Consider the following 22,036-nt stretch of genomic DNA (forward strand, 5'->3'; position numbering starts at 1 on the left):
TCATTATAGTTGATCACCACATAATCTCACTTTTACTGTGTACAATGTTCTCTTGGTTCTGCCAACTTCACTCAGCATCAATCCATGTAAGTCTTTCCAAGCTTTTCTGAAGTCAGTCTGCTCATTCATCTTTTCTTATAGAACAATACCATTCCATTACATTCAAATGCCATAACGTATTCAGCCATTCTCCGACTGATGGGCATCCATTCAATTTCCACTTCCTTGCCACACAAAAAGAGTTGCTACAAAGATTTTTGCACATATGGGTCTTTCTCTCTTTTTGATGATTTCTTTGGCATTTAGATCCAATAGTAAGACTACTGGATTAAAGGGCATGCACAATCTGATAGCACTTTGAGCATGGTTCTAAATTGCCCTACAGAATGGTTGGATCATTTTACAACTCCACTACCAATGTATTGGTGACCCAGTTTCCCCATATTCCCTCTAACATTTATCATTATCTTTTCCTGTCACTGTAGCCAATCTGTGCCTCAAAGTTGTAAAAGTGAGATATTTTAAAATATAATTTATAACACAATAACAATTGTTACTCTCTCTCTCCATATATATATATATATATATATATATATATATATATATATATATATATATATGTATATACATATATATATGTATATACATATATATATATAAAACAATTGCAAATAGAAGACATAAATTATCAGTAAAATTATCAGTAAACCCCATAATGACTTTGGCCTCACTCTGAATTTATCATGCTTTGTGTAAAAAAAAAATAGCATTTGGTTCTGAGGACTTTACAAGTAACATATAGGTAAATAAAAAGTTTTTTGAAGTTGATATAGTTTTAGTTGATATTGATATTATTAAGTTTGTTTGCATGTGTATATGTGAAAGAATACAAAAATAGTATAGGGAAAAATAATTCTTCCTGAGAATTTGATATACTGTAATTCTAAAATCAAGATCTCTCTTCTCCCAGAGTCTGCTCCTACTTTCGTATATCAGATAAATCAGTCTTTAGCCCTATCAATGATAGGTTCCATTGATTGGCAGCAGATTAGAGTCGTCCCCAGTGAACAGAAGTTTTGTAGACTTGATAAGGAAATAATTCTGATTACTTGGGAGAGCAATTTGGTCTCTTTTCCTATTTTTCTATTCTGTGTCATCCTTAAAGAACAATGTAAAAGGAATATGGAAACTGCCTTAAGACCTTCTTTTTTGAGTCCAATCATGTATGTTCTACACGTGTCTGTAATATAAGGGCCATCCTCAAGGCAACAACAAAAAGGAAAATTGCTCTAAATCTTTCTTGTTGTTAAGTAATCATGATGAGGATGAAAATGATGAGAATGATACTTTTATTTGATTACAACAAGGATTTATTTTATTCTCCCATCCATTACTCTAAAATATATAAAACAGTAGAATAGCAGCCTATCCCAGGACTGTTTCTATCTGAACTCCACTGCAAAAGACAAAATTAATGAAATCATTATTAACAATAATCATAACTAAAATGTATATGATGTATAGTTTTCAAGACATTTTACATATATTACCTCATTGCCTAAAATAAGTCAGTGAGGTTGATACCATTACTATTATCACCATTTTGTAGATGAGAAGATTGAGGCTCACTGAAGTTATTTCGGATCCTTAGCTGGTCAGCATCAATTTTTAATGCTGGCCTGCCCAAATCCTGAGGCATCTAAGTGGTGTAGTGCTGAGCCTGGAGGAAGGGAGACGAGTTCAAATTTGACTTAATTGCCTCAATTTCCTCATCTGTAAAATTAGATGAAAAAGGAAGCATCAAACTGTTCCAGTATTATTGCCAATTAAGCCTCAAACAGGATCATCAAAAGTCAGACACTACTAAATCAATTTAATAACAGCAGCCCCAACCTGTGGAAATTCCTTTGCTTTCATTTTGTATTTATTTATCTGAGTGCATGATGTGCTCTCTTTCCTCTCTCTTAGTCTCACTCATGTAAAGTCCTTGAATATAGTGATTATTGCATCTTTTTCTGAATCCCCATCACCTAACTTAATGCTAAGCATGTAGTGAGTGTTTAATAAATTTCAAGTGAGGTGGAATTTAAATCTGACTTTTGTTGCTATTTAGTTGTTCATTTATGTCTTGTAGACTTTATTTATGAGGTTTTCTTGGCAAAGATACTACAATAGCTTGCCAATTCCTTCTCCAGGAGGATAAATAGGTGTCCCCATTTTACAGATGAGGAACTGAGGCAAACAAGGTTAAATGACTTGCCTAGGGAATTAAGTGTCTGAGACTGGATTTGAACTCAGATTGCTTGGACGTTTATCCATCTAGATGCCTAAATCCAGGTTTATTTGGCTCCAAATTCAGCCTCGCACAATTTCACATATGAACTTTTTCCAGTTAGTTTTATGTCTGTTGTATTAGTCATCAAATCCATTCCAGGAATTACATGAATTGAGAGGGAATTGGAGATTTGTTATTTTACTTTTGTGAGAAGTAATTTTGCTATAGTTGAAACCGTATTGGTAGAAGGAAAATGGGAGGGAGTGGGATATATGGGGAGGTTAGTTGCATATCAAAAAAATCTTGGGAAACATATGCAGGGATGTTAGCATGACCTTGATTGCTATCATCATCATCATCATCATCATCATCATCATCATCATCATCATCATCAATAATCATACCATTCTTTCCATCTTTCTTCAGATAGAAATAGTCCCGAGTGAAGTCACTTTCCTTTATTCTTCTATGTTTAATATAGATAAAATGTCTCCATTTTGTCATTGAGTAAACCTTTTGGGACATAGTCTCATCCTGTGTAGACTCTGGCAAAGCATCTTTGGGACAGATGACACGTCCCTCGTCTGTTTTCATGTAGTTTGGGTTTATTCCCCTAGTATTCTGCATCTTGAGTTTTTCATTGCACATAATTTGGAGATGATGTGCCTTCAGGATGGTAACATCTGTTAAAAATGCTGTTTTTAATGTTTTTATGAATCAGTGTAGAAGGAGTTTGCTTATATGGGTGTTAAATTCTATTGATATAGGGAACTCCTCCCACATAAGCAAACTTCCTCTACCAACACCTACACTGAACATCTAGTCTTAAATGATTTCCTGAGGCACTGTGAACTTAAATGACTTGCTCAGGATCACACAGTCATTATATATTATAAGTGGAGCTTATACCCAATGCTTCCTAAGTTTGAAATTGGCTCTATCACTATGCCACGATCCCTATCATATTGTATAATATCTTGTACATGTTAATAAATGTTACCTTCCGCGACTCATGTAATAATTTGCTGAGAGTCTCTCCCCATTCTATTCTGTCCTTCATTTAGCCACCATAAAGTGATTTTCCTAAAACATAGGTCCAACCATGTCACTCTTCTACTTATTAAACCCCATTGGCTCCCTGTTACCTTCAGGATCAAATACAAAATCCTCTGTAGATTGTTCAAAGCCCTTCATCCCCACTTCCCTTTCCAGTCTCCTTATATCTTATAACGTTATATCTTCCCACCAGTGATACAGTCTCCTGGTGGTTTCATGAACAAGATACTCTTTTGTATTCAGGTATTTTTCTGGCTTTTCCCCAGGCTTTCCATCTTTTTTATGACTTTCTTCATCTCTAGCCACTAGTTTCTCTGACTTCCTTCAAATCCTAATTTCAACTCCATCTTCTACCTTGCCCAACCCCTCTTAATTGCCTTCTCTTTTTTATTTTTATTTTTTTTTTACCATCTCATACATGTTTGTTTCCTTCTTTAGATTGTAGGCTCCTTGGCCATGGCTCTCTATTGTTTCTTGTATATTTTACCCAGTGCTTAACTTGGTCTCTCTCATATATTAGCAACTTTTTAGTTGTAAATTGATTGATTGACAGTAATGGAGGAAGCTAGAGAAGAGGAAAAAAAATGAGGGTATGCAATGGTCTTATCAAAAGCCCCACTTGATGGGGAATAGCTTATTTTGTTCTGTTTTGTCAATGAGCCAGAGCTGAGATAGAAATAGGAATTCAGAGAATAGTTCAGCCAAGAGTATCAGGTATTTTGTCGCTCCTTATCTCACTGTGACTGGAAGAATATGGACCATTGGGACCAACCCCCATGGCCTATTGGCAAAGAAATTTTGACATGTTGTTGTTTGTTTGTTTGTTTGTTTTTTTCCATTCTGGGTAAGGTTGACCTCTTCTTCCATCACCCCCACCTCACTTTTGTCCCACTGGAGTTCAGAACTCTCAAGCTTAAGTGAACCAACAGCCTTACTCCTCCCTCCCTTCAGTTACCTAAGCAGGTCAGCCATGTGCCATCACACCTAGCAAGCGTCAACTTTGAAACCAAAAGAGATGACAGGCCTCCTGAAAATTGGAAGAAGCTGGTGTGATATAGGGAATTGTGACACTCCCCATGGAGACCACATGACCATTAATGAAACTAGGCACAAATGTCAATTTAGAGCATAAGGTGAAAAATTAAATGTCACTGATAAGTCTAATGAACTTTTAGTGGCTAGATAATGAATATTTTCAAGTAAATAATAATTTTTTAAAAAGATTGAGAGAATTATAGTTATAATTTACAGTGAGGTTAGGGCTCCATAGAATTCAATGTCATTAAGACATGAAAAAAGCAAAGAAATATCTGAACTCCATGCAAGCTTGAAGTCCAGCAGAAAATTCTTTGGGAACATCTCTCTTTGATGGGGCTTAGGGGTTTCTGTGCCTTTCTATATTGAGCATAAGTGTTGCCAAGGTCAGAAGAGATGACTAGAAGGTCTTTATCCAAGAAGATGTCAGGACACTTATATATACAATCTAACTTTATCAATAAGAAGAATTATAGTTCAAAACTGGAAGAAAATCCTGGGTGTTTCGGTATGTGGGAAAAAGAACTATATTAAATAATAAACCTTGCATCATGAGTAGAGGAAATTTTAGGCAAGTCAACAGTGATTATCAGGACAGAGACAGCAATGAGTATATTGAGTGAGGGGGAGAGAATGAATGGACTAATTTTAATAGACAAAATAATGTATTTAGGAGCAGTGTAATTCCATAGTGCTGCATGAACACTTTCTCTTCAGTAATCTGTCCTTACCCTAAGGTTCTTTTTACCTCTCACCTAAATTTTTGCATTAATCTTCTAATTGGCCTTTGAGCCTCACCCATTTCAATTCCATCCTCCACATAGTTATAAAAATAAAGTGAAAAAGATCCCAGAATTCAGAGTCAGAAAATATCTTTCCCCTTAGTATCCTTGAGACCCAGATGGATGACTTGAAACGTTTGATATGGAATTTCTTCATCTGTAAAGTGGAAATCACTCTACATGCATTCCTCATCTAGCTGAGTTGTGAGGACCAAATGGAATAATATTTGTACAACTTTTCATCATTATAAAGTTTTGTTATTGTTTCTCTGTGAATATGTAGCATATATTAATAGCAGGTTTTTATTTAATCAGTCAAGCATTTATTAAGCACTTAAGATGTTCTAGTTACTATGCTAAGTATCAGGAATAGAAGGAACAGTAAAAACATTGCCCTTCCCTTAAAGAGCACCTGTCTTCATAGGATTGAGAACATAAAAATACATATAGCCTATGTACACAATGTGAATAGGAGATAATCTTAAAGAGAAAGGTAGCTGAGATGGGTGAAATGTAGGAAAACCCTCATGCAGAAAGAGAGGTTTTAGATGAGATTTGAAGGAAGCCAGGAGATGAAATTGAAGAGGCAGAGCATCCATGCAGCCAATGAAAATGTACCATCACGAGACATGTCATATGTAAGGAGTAAGCAAGACCAGCATAATATGATCATAGAGTATATGGAATGGGAGAATCAAGTATGAAAATAATGGAAAAGTAGGAAAGGGACATGTTGGGAAGGACTTTAAATGCCAAAGATTTTATTGTTGTTGTTGTTTCGGTGGGTTCCTATTTTTCCAAAAGTCTTTTACAAAGGTATTTTTTTTCTGATTTTCATAATGATTCTGTGAAATAAGTACTATTCATGGTATCTGCCTTTATTTACAGATGAAGTGTATGGTCAGACATAGGGGATTAGAAGGGAGATAGGAGTCTGTTCTTGACTGATTCCAAGGCCATTGCTTTCATTATTCATATATGCAAAATAAGTCACTCCTTCATTTCATAGAAGAGCCTGACAACAAATTTCCATTTTTTTTGGAAATGGAAGTTACTTTCCCAAGGTCATTGAGTAATGAGAAAACTAAGGCTTTGGTTTTCCCTCATTTATTTAGAGAGACAGTGGACAAAACATTAGATCTTGTATCATGAAGACAGAAGTTCAAATCCTGCCTCATACATTTACTATCTTTAACAAGTCATTTAATTTCTGTTTTTCTCAGTTTCCTGACTTGTAAAAATGAAGATAACCATAGAACTTACCTCTCAGGGCTGTTGTGAGGCTCAAATGAGGTAATACTTTAAAATGGCTTTGCATAATTTAAAAAACTGTATAAATGTTGTTAGCATCATCGTCATCATCATCATCTTCCTGAGGTGGGCCCAGCAAAGTGCTTCTGACTTAATGTTATACTGGACATCCAAAACATGAACAGTGAAAAGTAAATATTTTTTAAAAAATACCCTATCCAGGGATCTGTTGGAATAATAACTATCATCAGAATAGCCAGTGAAACTATGGAAATTCTCCATTCTTTCAGAAATGTATTCAGATAATTTACATATTTTCAAAAAATTACTTTGTTATATACAAAAAAGTGAATCTACCGTATTCATAATCAAGTCTCTTACATGGCCTTCTGGGTCAAAGGGCCACTGCAGACCATGGAGGGTTAAGAGAGAACTTTTGACATCTTCTTAGATTCACCACCCTTATTTGTCATGCATACTATACAGTGAACCTGGAAAGAGTGGGGTTGATTCTATTTTTCTTTAATAAGCACTCATCTTGAACATGGAACAAAACCAAGATTTGGACACCGCCTTTCCAACTTGATATTTTATACATTTTATAATAAACTTGGATTGTGTTTCATTGCAATGCTGACATGGCCTGCAGCTATAGCACCCCAGACCATGATCTTGTCAAATCTCATAAGCTAAACAGGCTGAGGCATGGTCAGTACTTGGATGGATCACTGCCAAAGAAAACTCTGGTAGTGCAGGAATTGGTGTTGGTGATTCAGCGTCTGGCACTTGCTCCATTAGTGAGTACTGAACTAGTGCCCCAACATGGTATTATGGGGCACTGTGACTCCTTGGAATGGTGGGAGTCTCCACCCCCACCTCACCCTCTCCCCTTTGTAAGAGACTTCAAACAGACTTCCTGCCTATTTACAGCTATTAAACCTGTTTCAGTTGATTTTGCAAGAGATGGAGTTGTCTTTCTTCTCATGAAATTTCCTGTCTATTATCTTTCTAATAAACATATATATATAAAACTACTGATATGTGCACAAATGTATGAGTATTGAAAAGATCTATTCTGATTGTCTGAGAAGATTCTCCCCATCATCTCAAATAATTAAAGAATCTCCTTGATCCCAAATGGCCCTCTTGGTTTCATTTTGGTATGGTTCACGTAACAGAATAATTGCAACTCTCTGTAGGTTTCTGATAACCCGTATGGATGGATTCTTGGGGCTTTTGCACAGGATGAGAACCTGGCCTTGTTGTTGGGGCTTACAAATCATGGCACCGTGCCTGAGCGAAGTTGCACAATTATCTTTCCCAAAACTAATGTTCGTTTTTGGAAACCTTTTGTTTCTCTCTCTTTTTTTCACATAAGTGAGGAACAACCTAAAAGATGAAATTCAAAATACTTGAAAATAATCTGAACGCCTTGCCAATCCAATTCAATGATTATTTAGTAATTATTATGTACTTATCATGTGCTTGGCACTGTGCTCAGTTCTAGGAATGCAGGTAAAAAAGAAACTGTCCCTACCCTTAAGAAGCTCTCATTCTACCATGAGAACCCATCCATGCTCATGTTTTTGTACTTATATTCCATTGAAAAGTAATAAAAAGAGGGAATACAAATAATAGATCTCAGCAATGATAGCCAATTCCCATAAAGTGCTAAGGGGAAAGCATTGCTTTTGTATGTAAAATCTAGGACCAGAGCTATATTTCATAATAAAGCAAACTAATTATATTAAAGCATCGGGAATCTAGGAAAATATTTTATCTTCTTTCACAAAAATAATTCTTTATCATGCATTGTTCTCTTGACCACACTTACACATCCAGGGAAGTAATGACCACTAGAGAAGTTGTCCTATGAGAGAGACAGCAATGATGATAAGGAATTGAATTTTTCCATTTGCTGTCCTTTTAATATCAGTTTTAATTCTTAACATTTCATTGATATTGATTTGGGGTGGGAGATGTAGAGTCATCCAGTATATCAATTTATTACATATATGTGTGTGTGTATATGTGTATACTAGATTTAAAAGTAGTTTTAAAAGATTGCAAGCTGTTTTACATCCTTACATGAAACAACTTGCTTAAATATCATATATTAGTGATTGACCCTAAAATAAAGGATATTTTCTTCAGTGGTCTATCAAAACTTGAAAGGTTAGGAGTAGTGCATAGAGTCTTTCCTTCTAAGTCACCACTTTAAATGCAGTGTTTCTGCTGACTTAAAGATTTTGTTATCTCCTAGCTTCTTTGGGGACACAAGCAAAGTGAATTGGATAGTCTACTACCACTGGTCAGTTGAAATTTTTATTGGCAATCCCTGAAAGGGGAACAAGAATTGGATGGGCCAGAGAGATGAAATGCCCTCTTATGCATTAGAATCGAATGTGTCCCTGCTCTTTTATATGTATACCAGTTTTATAGATATTGGGGACATTGTGTCTGCATGTTGGGATGTCTATCTACCTAACAGGCTGCGATCAACCAGATAAAGTTTGTAAGTTCAGCTTGCTGTTCTGCTGGCCTGCTATTCCAAAGAAGTTTACTGGTGAAATTTTATAGTAGATTGTTTTCATTCATAATAAAGTAAGAGAGCTACCTGGTTCTTGGTAGGTGAATAATTCCGATTTCTCTGTAAGTACTTGCTCAGTTCTATCGATTACTGTCTTTAAAAAGAAAATACCGATTCTCAGACCTTTTCCTTTTCAATTCAGAACTGAAATGATTGCTAGGTTTAAAGAAAGAGGGTGACAGAGTTTCTGTGCTAACTCAATCCTGGATCTTTCTACAGAGAGATTGTCAAATCATGTTTAGTGATGAGTGCTGCTGTGATGATGGTAGCTGGTTGCTGGGGTTGGACTGCCTTCAGTCAGATTAGATAGACTTGATGTAAAATATAAGAAATTAAGAAAGGAAATAGGACTCCTTTACTACTTAGCTTCCTATTTCCCCCTTTTATTACTGGCTTTTTCTCCTACCCCCAATGGCAGGGATTTTCAAATCCTTGAAATTATATTTGAAGCAATTTGGTCTTCAGAGTTGGGGAGAGTCTCTGAAAAAGAAACTAAAGGAAGGGTGAATGACTCAAACTTGCCTTTATACTGTGACAATTAGCAGGATTGACTTGCAAAAAAAAAAAAAAACATTTCTCTCAACTCTCTAATAATAAGAGAGTGCTGTGCATTAGACCCATATTTTGTTGGATCTTCTCATCTCAGTGTTTCAAATTACCTGAGAGGACATTTCTCTTAGGTCAGAAATTTGTGGAAAATATTGTTTATAAAAATAATTTTTGCTAAAACAGAATAAAACAAAAGAATAAGTATCACTATACAAGTAATATAAATTAATTTCAAGAAAAAAATAGAGTTCAACTTCAGGAATAACTGATTGATAGGCAGTAAGTCTATACTTATTAAAATATTTGTACATTATTACGTTATCTACTTTCCTCAAAACATTCTTCTCTCCTTTAAAAAGAAATTTTCAGAATCATTTTTTATGACAATGACAGAAAGAAGTAGGAAGGGAGGCATGTTGAAAAAGCTTATATTATGTAGTCACCAATACCTGTCCTCTCCTTCTCCTTTAGAAAAGAAGGGGGAAGGTTTTTTGTTGTATTTCTTTGGCACCAAATTTGTTAGTTATAATTTAATACTATTCAGTTTTGTTTTTTATATTGTAGGTTTTTCCACTTCCATTGCTGTAGTCATTTTGTAATTTTTTTTCTGGTTTTCATTTTGTATCAGTCGATATAAAGATTACCAGAGTTCTCTATATTCATCATAGTCATTCTTTCTTATATAACTGTAGTTTTTCTTTATTACCACGTGCCAGTTTGTTTGAATGTTCTCCTGTTAATGGGGATTTACTTTGTTTTCAAATCTTTGCTATTATAAAAAAGGCTGCTATAAAAACTTTGGTGTATATAAGATTTTTTTTTTGTCCTTTACTTACTGTAGGCATATACCATGCATTGTATTCTCTAGGTCAAAAGATATGGGAATTTTAGTCATCTCATAAGTCCAAAAACATTTTTTTTTCAGAATAGTTGGACTGATTCACAGTTCTACCAATAATGTATTAGTGTACTTTTCTTTCTATAATCAGTCCAATACTAACTATTCCAATTCCCATTATTTATTATCTTTCAGAATGTGTTAAGTTGAATTAAGATCTGAGAATTTTGACTTGTATTTCTCTTGTTTTTAGTGACTTGGAGTTTTCTTTCATATAGTTGGTAGCAATTTACATTTTGTTTGAGAATTGTTATTTCATATCATTTACCTATTTTATTGGCACATGTCATTTTGTCATATATATATATATTTTTGTTAGCTGTTTGCTTTTCTTGTATATAAAATCCTTAACAGATAATGCAAAGGAAAAAAATATTTTTTATCTAAGCACATACATCCTTTCTTATTCTACTTTAAATTTGTTCATTGGATTTTTTTTTCTATTTCATGTAATTGGAATTATCTGTTTTATCATTTGTAATTGCCTGTCTTTTGGTTAAGAATTCACCCCATAGGCAGAGTTATAAAAAGTACCTAATGGAACTCTCTTCTAATTGTTTTATGGTTGAATTTGAATATGCAGATAACATTCATTTGAGTTGATTGGGGTATATGGTGTAAGATAATGTCCTAAGCCTAATTTCTGCCAGACTCCTTTTCCAGTTTTCTCTGCCAGTGTTGTCACATAGAGTTGTTTTTTAAATAATTTATGTATATCAAGGGGCATCTAGGTGGTGCAGTAGTTAGAGTACCAACCCTGAAGTCAAGAGGCTCTGAGTTCAAATTTGATCTCAGACACTTAACACTTCCTAGCTGTGTGACCCTGGGCAAGTCATTTAACCCCAATCGCCTCAGCAAAAAAAAAAAAAAAAAAAAAAAAATATATATATATATATATATATATCAAACGTATATACACTGGATAATGGATTCAGTTGTGGTTTTTTTTTACTCATTTACTCATTCTACTTTGTCATTATTTAACCAGTACCAAATTTTTTTGATGATTGTTGTTTATAATATAATTTAAAATCTGGAAGAAATAGTTCTCTTTTATTCCTACTTGATTTATTTCTTTATCATTCTTCTAGATCTTTTTAAATGAATTTTGTTATTATTTTACTTGCTATATAAAATATCCTCTTGGTAGCTCTATTGTTGCAAGAACAAATCTGTAAATCAGTTTTGTCAGTTCTGTCACTTTTAACTTATAGGTATGACCTAAACATGAACACCGAATATATTTCATTTTTTTCAGTCTGAACTACTAATTATCTACTATTTTTGTTAAGGCCCATAATTTTAAATAGTAATGAAGGGGGGGAAAGATACAAATCTTGACAAGATACATATGGGTATGGATCATATCTTAATTATTTTTCTATCTTCTCTAATGCCAAACAGAGTACATCATACCTATTAAAATCATAATAAATATTTTGTGAATGAGTGAAGGAAATATGTCTAATAGACTGTTACAGAGCAATAAGTCACAAAAATTCTAGTAATTCAAGTGTTTATCATTATTCTGAAGTATTTCAGGAAAATAAAAACAATTCCTTGATTCACTCAGGTCTTTTTACTACCATCATGTGCCAAATATGTGGTATATCTCTGATAAATGAAGTGTTGCATCTGTCCAGTTTGGGAAACCTTTCAGTAAGACAGTAAAAAGTCTTCAAAGCATGAACCACATAATATATATGTATATATATACGAACACACACACATACATATGCATACATACATTCACACATGTACAGGTATCTTTAACTCAAGCATCTCAGGAACCAAATGGTAGAAATGATTATATAAAGCCCTGATTGTGGCAATATGATGCAAATATTTTCAGGTCCAGACAGCTATTTTAGATGAAATCATTTGTAAATAACTGAATTGTTCAGAAGTTCATTTATATGAAATATGCACTAGACAACATGCCTTTTTGGTACAACTAAACATCTTGTTATTTTTTATTGGAGGTAGTCATGCAAAGTGTTATTCTCCTCATCAAAATAATGATTTGGAGTCAGAGCACATTTCCAAAGCTCATATCTTAGTTGTTGTTGTTGTTGTTGTTTGGTTTGTTTCCTGTGTGTCCTTAGACAAGACATTTAACCTCTCTCTCTATTTTATCTTCTTTAAAGTAATGAAGCTACACTAAACTGCCTCAGAGATAAGGTTATAGTCCAGTAATAAAGTCAACCTTTTATTTTCTACTCCTTTCTTTAAGGTTAGCTTTAGTGGACATGAAAAGGATTAAAAAAAACTATGGCAATAAATATATTGAAAAAAAATGAATAGCATTTACCCTCTGGTACAGTAGAAAGAACACTAGCTTTTGAATGAGAGAACCTGTGTTCCACTCCCATCTTTGACATAACTCAAGTAACTTTGGGTAAGTTACAAAACCACCCCAGAAATGAGTTTCCTCTTCTTCTAAAGCACCTTCGAGTTCCATGATCCCTATGTGCAGTCAATCATTGTGACTTTCAGAGGCGTCCTCTGGTGATAACTTTTTCATCATTTAGTCTTCAAACAGAGGCTGAATAGAATATAGGACTGTCTATTCTATTTATTATAGTGGGGATTCCTTTTAAGTATGGGTTGGAATTGATAGCCTCCAAGTTCTTTCCAATACTGAATTCTATCTATATGCACATTTAAAATTAACTGATAGCTTTGTAATTCTTACTAAATTATCTTTGACATATTACTTAACAATTTACAAAACACTTTCATCACCTTTTTTCTCAGTACTTTATATCAAGATGTTAAATTAAGAAGTTGAGGCTTACAGCAGTTAAATAGCAAGTAGTATAACTAAGTATAACTAAGATTTCATTTCAGATCTTCTGAAGACAGGTCCAGTGGTGTTTTCACTCTACCATCCTCTCAGGTGATTGGTAGATTGGTTATACATTTCTCTAGATTAGATTCTATAATTCACATAGATTTATCTTCGTGGCACATTTGCCTTTTGAGTATATTTGCCTTTTGCCTTGGAGCATCAAGAAATAGTTTATCAGTGAAGCTGAATGATTTACTGATGGGAGTAGTAATTTTGATTTGTCAATCCTGGGGTCTCAGAACCATTTTATGTAATTCTGTTTTTATACATTTTTGGTACAGTAATTAGTCGTGGTGATATAGTTATTTTATTGAAAAAATTTGTCATCCTGTCTGTAGTGAAGAGATTATTGGGCAAAAATAAGGATTCTTGGAATCTATTTTCTTCTATGTTAGTAATTCATTGAGTGACTTAGCTTCTTTGTACCTCAATTTCCCCATATGTAAAATGAGGGATTTTTAAGGTTCCTTCTAATTTGAGAATTCTGTAATTGTAAGCTTCTTAAAGGCAGAGACTCTTTATGTTCCTCCTTTGTATCTTTACAGATACTAAATAAATATTTATTACATGAAATATGACTCTCTGGTTCTGTCTTCCTTGAATTGACTAGAATAGACCTCATTCTCTATAAGTTCTTTAAACTTTGAGCCAAGAGTTATGCTAGGGAGATATATGATTGGAATTTTATGATAATTATCCAAGCTATATGATAATATGACTCATTATTTGACATGTAGGATCTCAGAAATGTTATGCTCATTAATCTATAGCGTCAGCCTTGATCTTTCTGGTGCCCCCAGACCTTCAGCTTCAATTGCCAAAAAGATAACTTTTCCTCAATGTCTCTCTGGCGTCCCAAACTCAACATTCCAGTATTTAGGTTATGCTCTTTCCACTAAATCTGGCTTCTCCTTTAGCCTTCCTTCTTTTAGTTGCTGTACCTGCAGTTCACACAGTCTTTCATGGTTAGGATTTTGTGGTTGCTTTTCACCCTTTCTCCCTTTTCATCTCTTTTCTCTAGTACAGAACTCTGTTGTTTCAATCTCTTCAGTAACTTTCAAGATCTTTCACATTCGTTTCTTCTCCTCTTGTCCTGAGTTTCTGAACTTCAAAATCCTTTTTCTACTGTACTCTTACTCTGCAACTTTCCCCACACCCTGGGGCCTTGTCACCCAAGAACATCTTGCCATCTCTGCGGCCTTTGCACCTCGGAATATTCCTGCACAAGGCTTACTACCCTATCTGTCTCTGCTTGAAAATTTGAATTTCGAGTTTCAAATGATGAATTTTTTCTTTTGGAGCCTCCATTTTGTAAAAGAGACCCAGTTTGTTCTTCTGCATTCTGCTTCTGGCCTTGATTCTGTCATTTTGGATTTCAAAATCATTTTCCATTGTTGAATACATTTAGACTCTCCCCATTCCTTTTCAACTTCCTTTTTGTTTTGTCTTTCCCAAGTAGATTGACTTTCAGATCATAAACCATCTTCTTTTTTGCTTAAAATTTTAATCCCACACTACTTAACACAGCAGTTGGCACAGAATAAGTGTTCAATAATTCCCATTTCCTTCCTCTCTTTCTGTGTTACAAATCAAAGCTAGCCCTCATTACCACTTGTTGATATTATTTCTGTTGCCTTTACTCTTACCATTTCTATTGCAGTAAGTGTTCAATGTGTATTTTAAGACTAAATTGAATTCTTACTTTCATTTCAATTATGTTTTTAAATTCTGAATTTAACAAATGCTATAAAAACAAAAAGTTCCTTATCTAAAGTACACCAGAAAAAGATTATATATGAAATCACACACTTCTATTAAATATAGGTCTTTTTGTAGTATATAATACATTCAGTGTTAGTTTCAAAGCTATCCTGTTTATCTTTGTTTCCTTCTGAATTTCCTTTCTGTTCTCTTCTGTGTATTTTTTTTAATGCATCAATGATGAGCTATTTCCTCTTCAAACAACAAGAACAAAATATGTCATTATTAATCTCATCATTTTAGCACTGGCAACTCTGTGCCAGGCATTTCACTAGAAGGAATCATAGAAGTCACTGAGTCTAAACTCTTCATTTGTTAGATGAGAGAATTGAGCCTCAGAGAGACCATAAATGACTGGAACTATGCTGTGAGCTTCAAACTCCCGTCCTCCTTTCACCTTGGTATTCAAAAACATATATAATAAGTACTCAAGAAATGTTTATTTTAATTTTAATTTTAAGTTCTCCTTTAATTAACTTGAGTAGAGAACACTACTACATTTGAACAATGGAGCCTCCATTGACGATGAATGGGTGGGTGATACTAAGTCCCAAACATTATTATAGAATAATTGAAGAAAGAAAAGACTGGAAGCTTGCTAGCTAGGAAGGGAACGTTTCTGTTGGTACATGTAGGGAGCTCTTTACATGGAGCAGTATTGTTTGAATTTGAATATAATAGCACATTTCTATGGTATTCTACTGTGCAAGACATCTTTTACACTCCAGTAATTCTGAGTCAAAATTAATACCCTTCTTTAAGAGATGAGGAAACTGGGAATCATTAAAAAAAATCTAAGTGACTTAGGCCAGGGTCAAGCTGAAAGCAAGGATGAAACCAGAATTTAGGGTAAGATTTTCTAATCCCAAAATGAGGCTTTTCCCACTATAACAGAGAATTACAAATATACTTAGCTTTTTATTTTCACTTTTCCTCTAAATATTACTCCGACCCACCTAACTGCTGTTGCTTACACTCTCTCCTTACCTTTCTAACTAGTAGCCAGACCCAGTTTATTGATCTGAGAATTCTAAATTTCATGCTTGAAATTTATAACACTTCCCTTTCTTCCATGAAAAAGCCATAAACCCTTCAAGATAAATTGCTCAGGACCTGAAGAGAGTAGCAACAAAGTCTTTTGCTCCTGCAGGCACCTTGCAAAGGGACTATTTTTCTTATATGATATAAATGAAATCTTCAGTCTGCCCACTTTTACACCTACGCATGTACTGAACGTCTCCAAGGAGACAAGGAAACCCTAAGTCCAGCGATGGTGAATCCTCCAGTGAGACAGCAGGCTTGAGTCTCAGGCAACTCTCCCAGGCGTCCCGGCTTCCAGATGTCCCTCTCAGACAGCCTTTTTCTTTAGGCTCTTGCAGGCAGACACTCTCCAACATGTTTCTTTCTTCACAGCCGAGCTAGACTGTCCATTCCATCTCAAGGGCTGGTTGTGGTGAGTGCAGTCGGGAGTAAGCCTTCATGGGACATGGGGTTGTGGGGAGGATGGCAAAGTGGGTGAATGGGTGAGTTCCTTCCCATAATCTTTTTCCATGTCCCCATTCTGGTCGTTTTCTCTCTCCCTTTCCTTTTCTGTTTTTCCAAAAGGAAGCTGCTAAGGAACCTCTTACCAAAACTTAAAATACCATTGGCTTTCAAATTCCAAGAACAACACCCAGCTGAAGATTCTGGCCATAGAGCAGAAGGTTTATTTCTTGCTGGTCCCACATCATCAGGTCCCTCAAGCTGGGCACATTTCTTTCTGATCACTTCTTACATATACTTTCCTTTTATCTGAGCCAAGGACATGTGGATCATGAGACATTCCCACCATTCCAACTATATCTTTTCTTGTAACTTTCACACCTCTGATAGCCTCAAGATGTTGCACAACAAATAATGTATAAGTATCCTTAGAATAAATAGGAAGACACCTCTCTCAAGTACATAATGACAATACTCACTAATACAGTGACAGCATCTATGAGTGTAACTTTCTAAAGTCGAGTGACTGGCCATCTTAGACAAGGATCCAAGGATGTCTCTTGGTCTGCTGCTCAGTTCAGTCAACAAGCTGATTCAACCAGTTTTTTCCCATTGAATGTACTAAGCCAGTTGGTGGCTTGGTTTGATGTTTGGTAGGCACAATTACTTCTATGGAGTTACTTTGTATTTCAGGCTCTCCCAAGGGTTGTGTTATTTAAGAAAAGTTATGAAATAAATATATAAAATAATAAGAGAATTGGATGGTCACATGACACATGAGAGGGACAATCATATTCTATATTCTTTAATGCTATCCTCATTATGTCAAGAGAAAGCAAGTAAAGAAAGCGACTGGTTGTGAATTTACAGGAGAACATGGCATGGGTGAGCTATTGTCTGCCTCAGAATTGTTGGAGAGAAAATTTGCATCAATGAGATCATAGCTCTGTTTTCAGTTTTTTCTTCTTTAGGTATAATTTCTTGGCTGCTGGATGATTTGACTCAGAAAATATTATCCTTTAAGTGAATTACAGTCAGAGTCTTTGGGAACTTCCATTCTTTATTTCTAATGTCACACAGCCTTGATTATCATGGAAATATTTCTTTTTCCATGTGTTCTTCACCAAAAAAAAATCACAATTTCTTATTAGAAATTTTTGTTTTGACTGTGTTGATAATCACCTGCGCATATCTAGACAAGTCCTTGATTGACACTTTGGAAAACTAGATTTGTTGATTTTTTCACAAATATTCACAATTTTATTTGCTTCTTTAGGAAGCTCTGATAAATAGATTCAGATTTGTCCTGTTTTTGAATATTGTTTAATTAATTCTCCACTAGGTCCTTTCCAACTTAAATAACTTGACTTTCAACTGAAAAAAAGTATAAACTCTCAATTTTTAAAATAATCATTTAGCATCATTCCCTTTCAATAGATGATAGGTTAAAGAAAATCACTAGCTAGACATTCTTTGATTTTCCATTTTTGATCATATCTTTTCTGCTATGATGCATCTGTTTATATCCCCAAATCACAAAGAAGTTATTTTAGTCAGCACAAAGAAATGTTCTTTATTTGTATTCTTATTCTACATGAGAATCCAGGTGAAATATTGAAGAATATAATTGTAACATGAAGAATATGATAATAGAAAAGATAGTTTCCTGTCTCCTATTAATTCTTTCAGTTGCTCCTGGCATCTCCTGGCAATATTGCCTCGGAGTAAAGCATACATGGTAAAGATCCAGGCAAACTGGAAGACCTTCTTTGAATTCCTGCCTCATTACCAACCTTATTGGTTTTGTGGTCCTGGACAAGCCATTTGACTTCCCTCATTTCCAAAATGAGATTAATGAAAACACCTCCCAACCAGTATTGATGTGAGGATCAATGAAATACCATCTGGAAGCACTTTGCAAACCTTAAAGTCTTACATAAATTCTAGTTATGATGATGATCATCATCATTATTACAAATTAGATTACAGGGAAATTCTGAATAAATGGATTTTTGTACCTTTAAATTCTGACAAATTGGCCCAGAGCCAACAGGATCCATAAAAGAGATCGAGTCATTCTAGGAAGAAGACTTATGCACTGCAGCCTTTTTCTTATCATGGCAAAATCGGGATCCACTCTTGAGACCGGCTTACAGGAATTTGGGGAGCATCCCAGAGTGCTATGCTAAGCCAAAGTTTTCCTTCCTTCTTTCCTTCCAGGCTCTTCAGGTGGCAAGACAGCTTCTTCTACAACAGCAACAAGTTAGTGGACTAAAGTCCCCCAAGAGGAATGACAAACAGCCAGCTCTTCAGGTAAAGAAAAAAAAAAAAAAAAAGAGGTAGAGGTAGGGACCAGAAGCACCCTGTCATAGGGTGGGTATCCAATGAAAATGCTTAATGTTTTCTTATTAGTCAGTGATTGTCACCTGCAGATGAGAAATACCAACAGCCATTATTGTCCAGTTGTGGAAGAAATTCTGTAGTCACATTTCTCTTAGTGTTTTCCCCCCAAATCATTATGAAGTTTTGGCTATCCCCCCAGCATGTTAAACTTTCTTCATGAGACAACATCTATTTTATCATCCATGCAATCTAAAAGTACTTCTGATGTGTGAAGGAAAGAGTCAGTAGATGTTGCTAGGTTTAGGCAAGGATTAGAAAGGCCATCGATCAAGAATCGCTCACTGTTTGCAGGATTTGATCATTATTTTTATTAACAAAACGAGAGCAGTGTTTGTATTGGATAGAGAGCTAGCCTTGAAGTTGGCAGGATCTGGATTGTAAGTTCTTCTCTGTCATGTGTTGGCTATATGATTCTGAGCAAGTTATTCAACTTCTCAATGTTCTGGGCAACTTTAAAACTATGAAGTAGCCAAGAAGTTATTTACCTACATTATTATAAAAAAGTTTTCTTGTCTGGGAATCACACAGACACATGAAATCATGGATCTAATCACATAGTAGTCATAACATTTGAATATTATAAAGCATCCTACTAATAAACCTATGTGGTGTGGGCAGTTTTACAGAACTAGATACTGAGACTAAGATATTGAATGACATGTTTGTGGTCACATGCTTGGGTCTTTGGCTTCCAAGGCCATGCCATTCTAGAATCCTTCTGTTATTGTTAGAAAAACAAGGAAACATCATCATTTCTAGGTGACTGAGGATCAAGGGAGAGGACATAGTGCCTTTAAAATACATTAACATTATGGTTTTGCTATAATTTATACCCTCTGTCTATTGCTATTTTCCTTGAATGTTTTTGAAGGTTCATTTTATAAATCCAAGAATTATTTGTGTGAAGAAGTATTTCCTCTATCTGCAATTCAGGGCCAAAAAAAAGTATTTAGAAGTAAATAAGAACTTTTACTTGATTTCTTTAGGAACAAAAAGTTGTGACAACTAGATCCTAATTGGTGAGATTATAGAATCCCCTGAAGTGGTCACTGTATTTGAAGTTATAACTATGCAAAATCCCAGCCCAGTGGAAATACTCAATGTGAACTGAAATAATGTCACCGTCTCAGAAGATTCTTTATCTCTACTAATCTGTTAAGAGAAGATAGATTTTAGAAAGTCATCCCAATGCCCATGACTTGATACACATTAAGGATTTAAAATATATTTCAATTGATAGCATCTAAGGAGAAAGATGATGGATAGATTGATGTTTGAATATATAGATGAGAGAGACAGAGACAAGAAGGCAGAGAAACAGAGAGAGGGATGGAAAGACAGGTGATATATTAGGGCTTAATTTGCACAGTCATTGGCATGAAAATAAAGCAAGATTTCCAATCCAAGACTTTCATTCAAATCTTAATTCTTTTATTTGGTACTTGTAGGCTCTGGCTAAGTCACCAGACATCTCTGAACCTCTTTTTTCCTCTTTATAATTCTAGATGATCTCAAAGGTCTCCTCCACCTCTGGATGTTGATTCAAGGATCCTAAAATTTGAGTCTAGTCTGAATGAGAATTTGAGGAAGCACCTATAGGTTAGAATAAATGGAATGGATTTGATTCAGAATGTCAAATTCCATTCTGAACTCAGTCTAGATAATTCCATGTTCTTGACTTTGCCTGGTCAAAGAAGAGAAATCCGTATTCCAAAATTATCCTCTCAGGAACTGGGAAACCAAGGCAAAGCCTTTACTAGGAATGTGCTCGTTCCTTTTTCTGAAGTTGAGAAAGCAACTATTTTTCAAGAATTTATCAGTGTTGCAGTGACATTTTATTGGAACCATCAAGTCACAACACGTATTGTTTATTAACACTTCCAAAAACATTTATTTGGTAAACTCTTGCCGCTCCATATGCCTCTTAATGTACTCTAACACTGGGGACATTTTTAATGAGGTATTGTGCCAGGAAGGGCCAGTGTCAGGTACTAAGAGAAGTGCTTTGTTGTGCAGATGTCTTAAGAATAGCTCCAGAGGATGAAATATGACTGTGTTGACCTTTCAGCTGTGAGCCTATTTGTCAGGATTCAAATAAGTTGAAAGGATCAAACTGAACAGTTTCCGTAGTCAGACTGGGAATTGTGTTTCAGAGGTCAACAGTGAAGGCCGCATCGCAGATTCCATAACATAGCCAATTGTTGGTACATATTGAAGTCCTCGTGCATCTCCTGCAGTCAGAGACACAATTAAAATTCTAATTTATTAATGTATACAGAGAGCTAGCCTGGCCTGTCACTCACTGATTCAAATGACTGCCCATTCTTTTTTCCTCACTCCCGGAGCTTTCGCAGCCTTAAAAATACTCTGAGTCCTCCTGAATATAGCAGGCCCCAAGTGCACTGGAGAAATGACATTGTATTTTCGGGGTAGGAGGAAACCAGTAAGTCCAAAGAAAAATGGTCATAAAATATATACACATACATATACATACATAAATTTATCAGATCACAATACCGTAAATATTGAAGATCATTTAGAAATTTTAAAAGATACTTAATCTTCCCTTAAAAGTCCTTTTTTTCAAATGTGTAGAATTTCTAGATAACTTTTTAAAAACTACATTCTTTTTGAGCTAAAATATGTGTGCCTCTGTGTGCATGTGTATGTGTGTCTGCGTGTGAAAGAGAGAGAGAGAGAGAGAGAGAGAGAGAGAGAGAGAGAGAGAGAGAGAGAGAGAGAGAGAGAGAGAGAGAGAGAGAGAGAGATTCCTTGATTCCTTATAGGTATAGAATGTTTGTTTGTTTTTTTTTTTTTTCCTGTCAGCCATTAAAAGGTTTTTAGCTAATAATCACCACAAATAAGATCCAAGGTATTCCTTTTCTTTTCCTCCTTGGCAAGGACACTCTCTAATTCAACAAAACCATTTGTATAAAATGCAAGGTAGGAACAGAGGTACATAATCTTGAATGTTGGTTTTCCCAGTAAGATATTTTGAGGTTTTTTTTTCTACTTCCTTCCTCCCTGAATTCAGTGGTTGAAAAGCAGAGAGTTTAAACTGGTTTGGAAGAATTGCTGAGTGCATTGGTTACATAAGTCAATT

General features: G+C 35.1%; 1 protein-coding gene across 1 annotated transcript in view; it reads left to right on the forward strand.

The window, feature by feature from the left end:
• FOXP1 (forkhead box P1) overlaps positions 1 to 22,036 on the forward strand; it is a 265,651-nt gene that overhangs the window by 74,193 nt on the left and 169,422 nt on the right. Inside the window, 1 exon segment of the mRNA XM_074284103.1 lies at positions 18,751 to 18,843. Within this exon segment, the coding sequence (XP_074140204.1) occupies positions 18,751 to 18,843 (93 nt within the window).

The sequence above is a fragment of the Sminthopsis crassicaudata genome, chromosome 1 (genome assembly GCF_048593235.1).
Source record: "Sminthopsis crassicaudata isolate SCR6 chromosome 1, ASM4859323v1, whole genome shotgun sequence".
In the NCBI taxonomy this organism is placed as follows: Eukaryota; Metazoa; Chordata; class Mammalia; order Dasyuromorphia; family Dasyuridae; genus Sminthopsis; species Sminthopsis crassicaudata.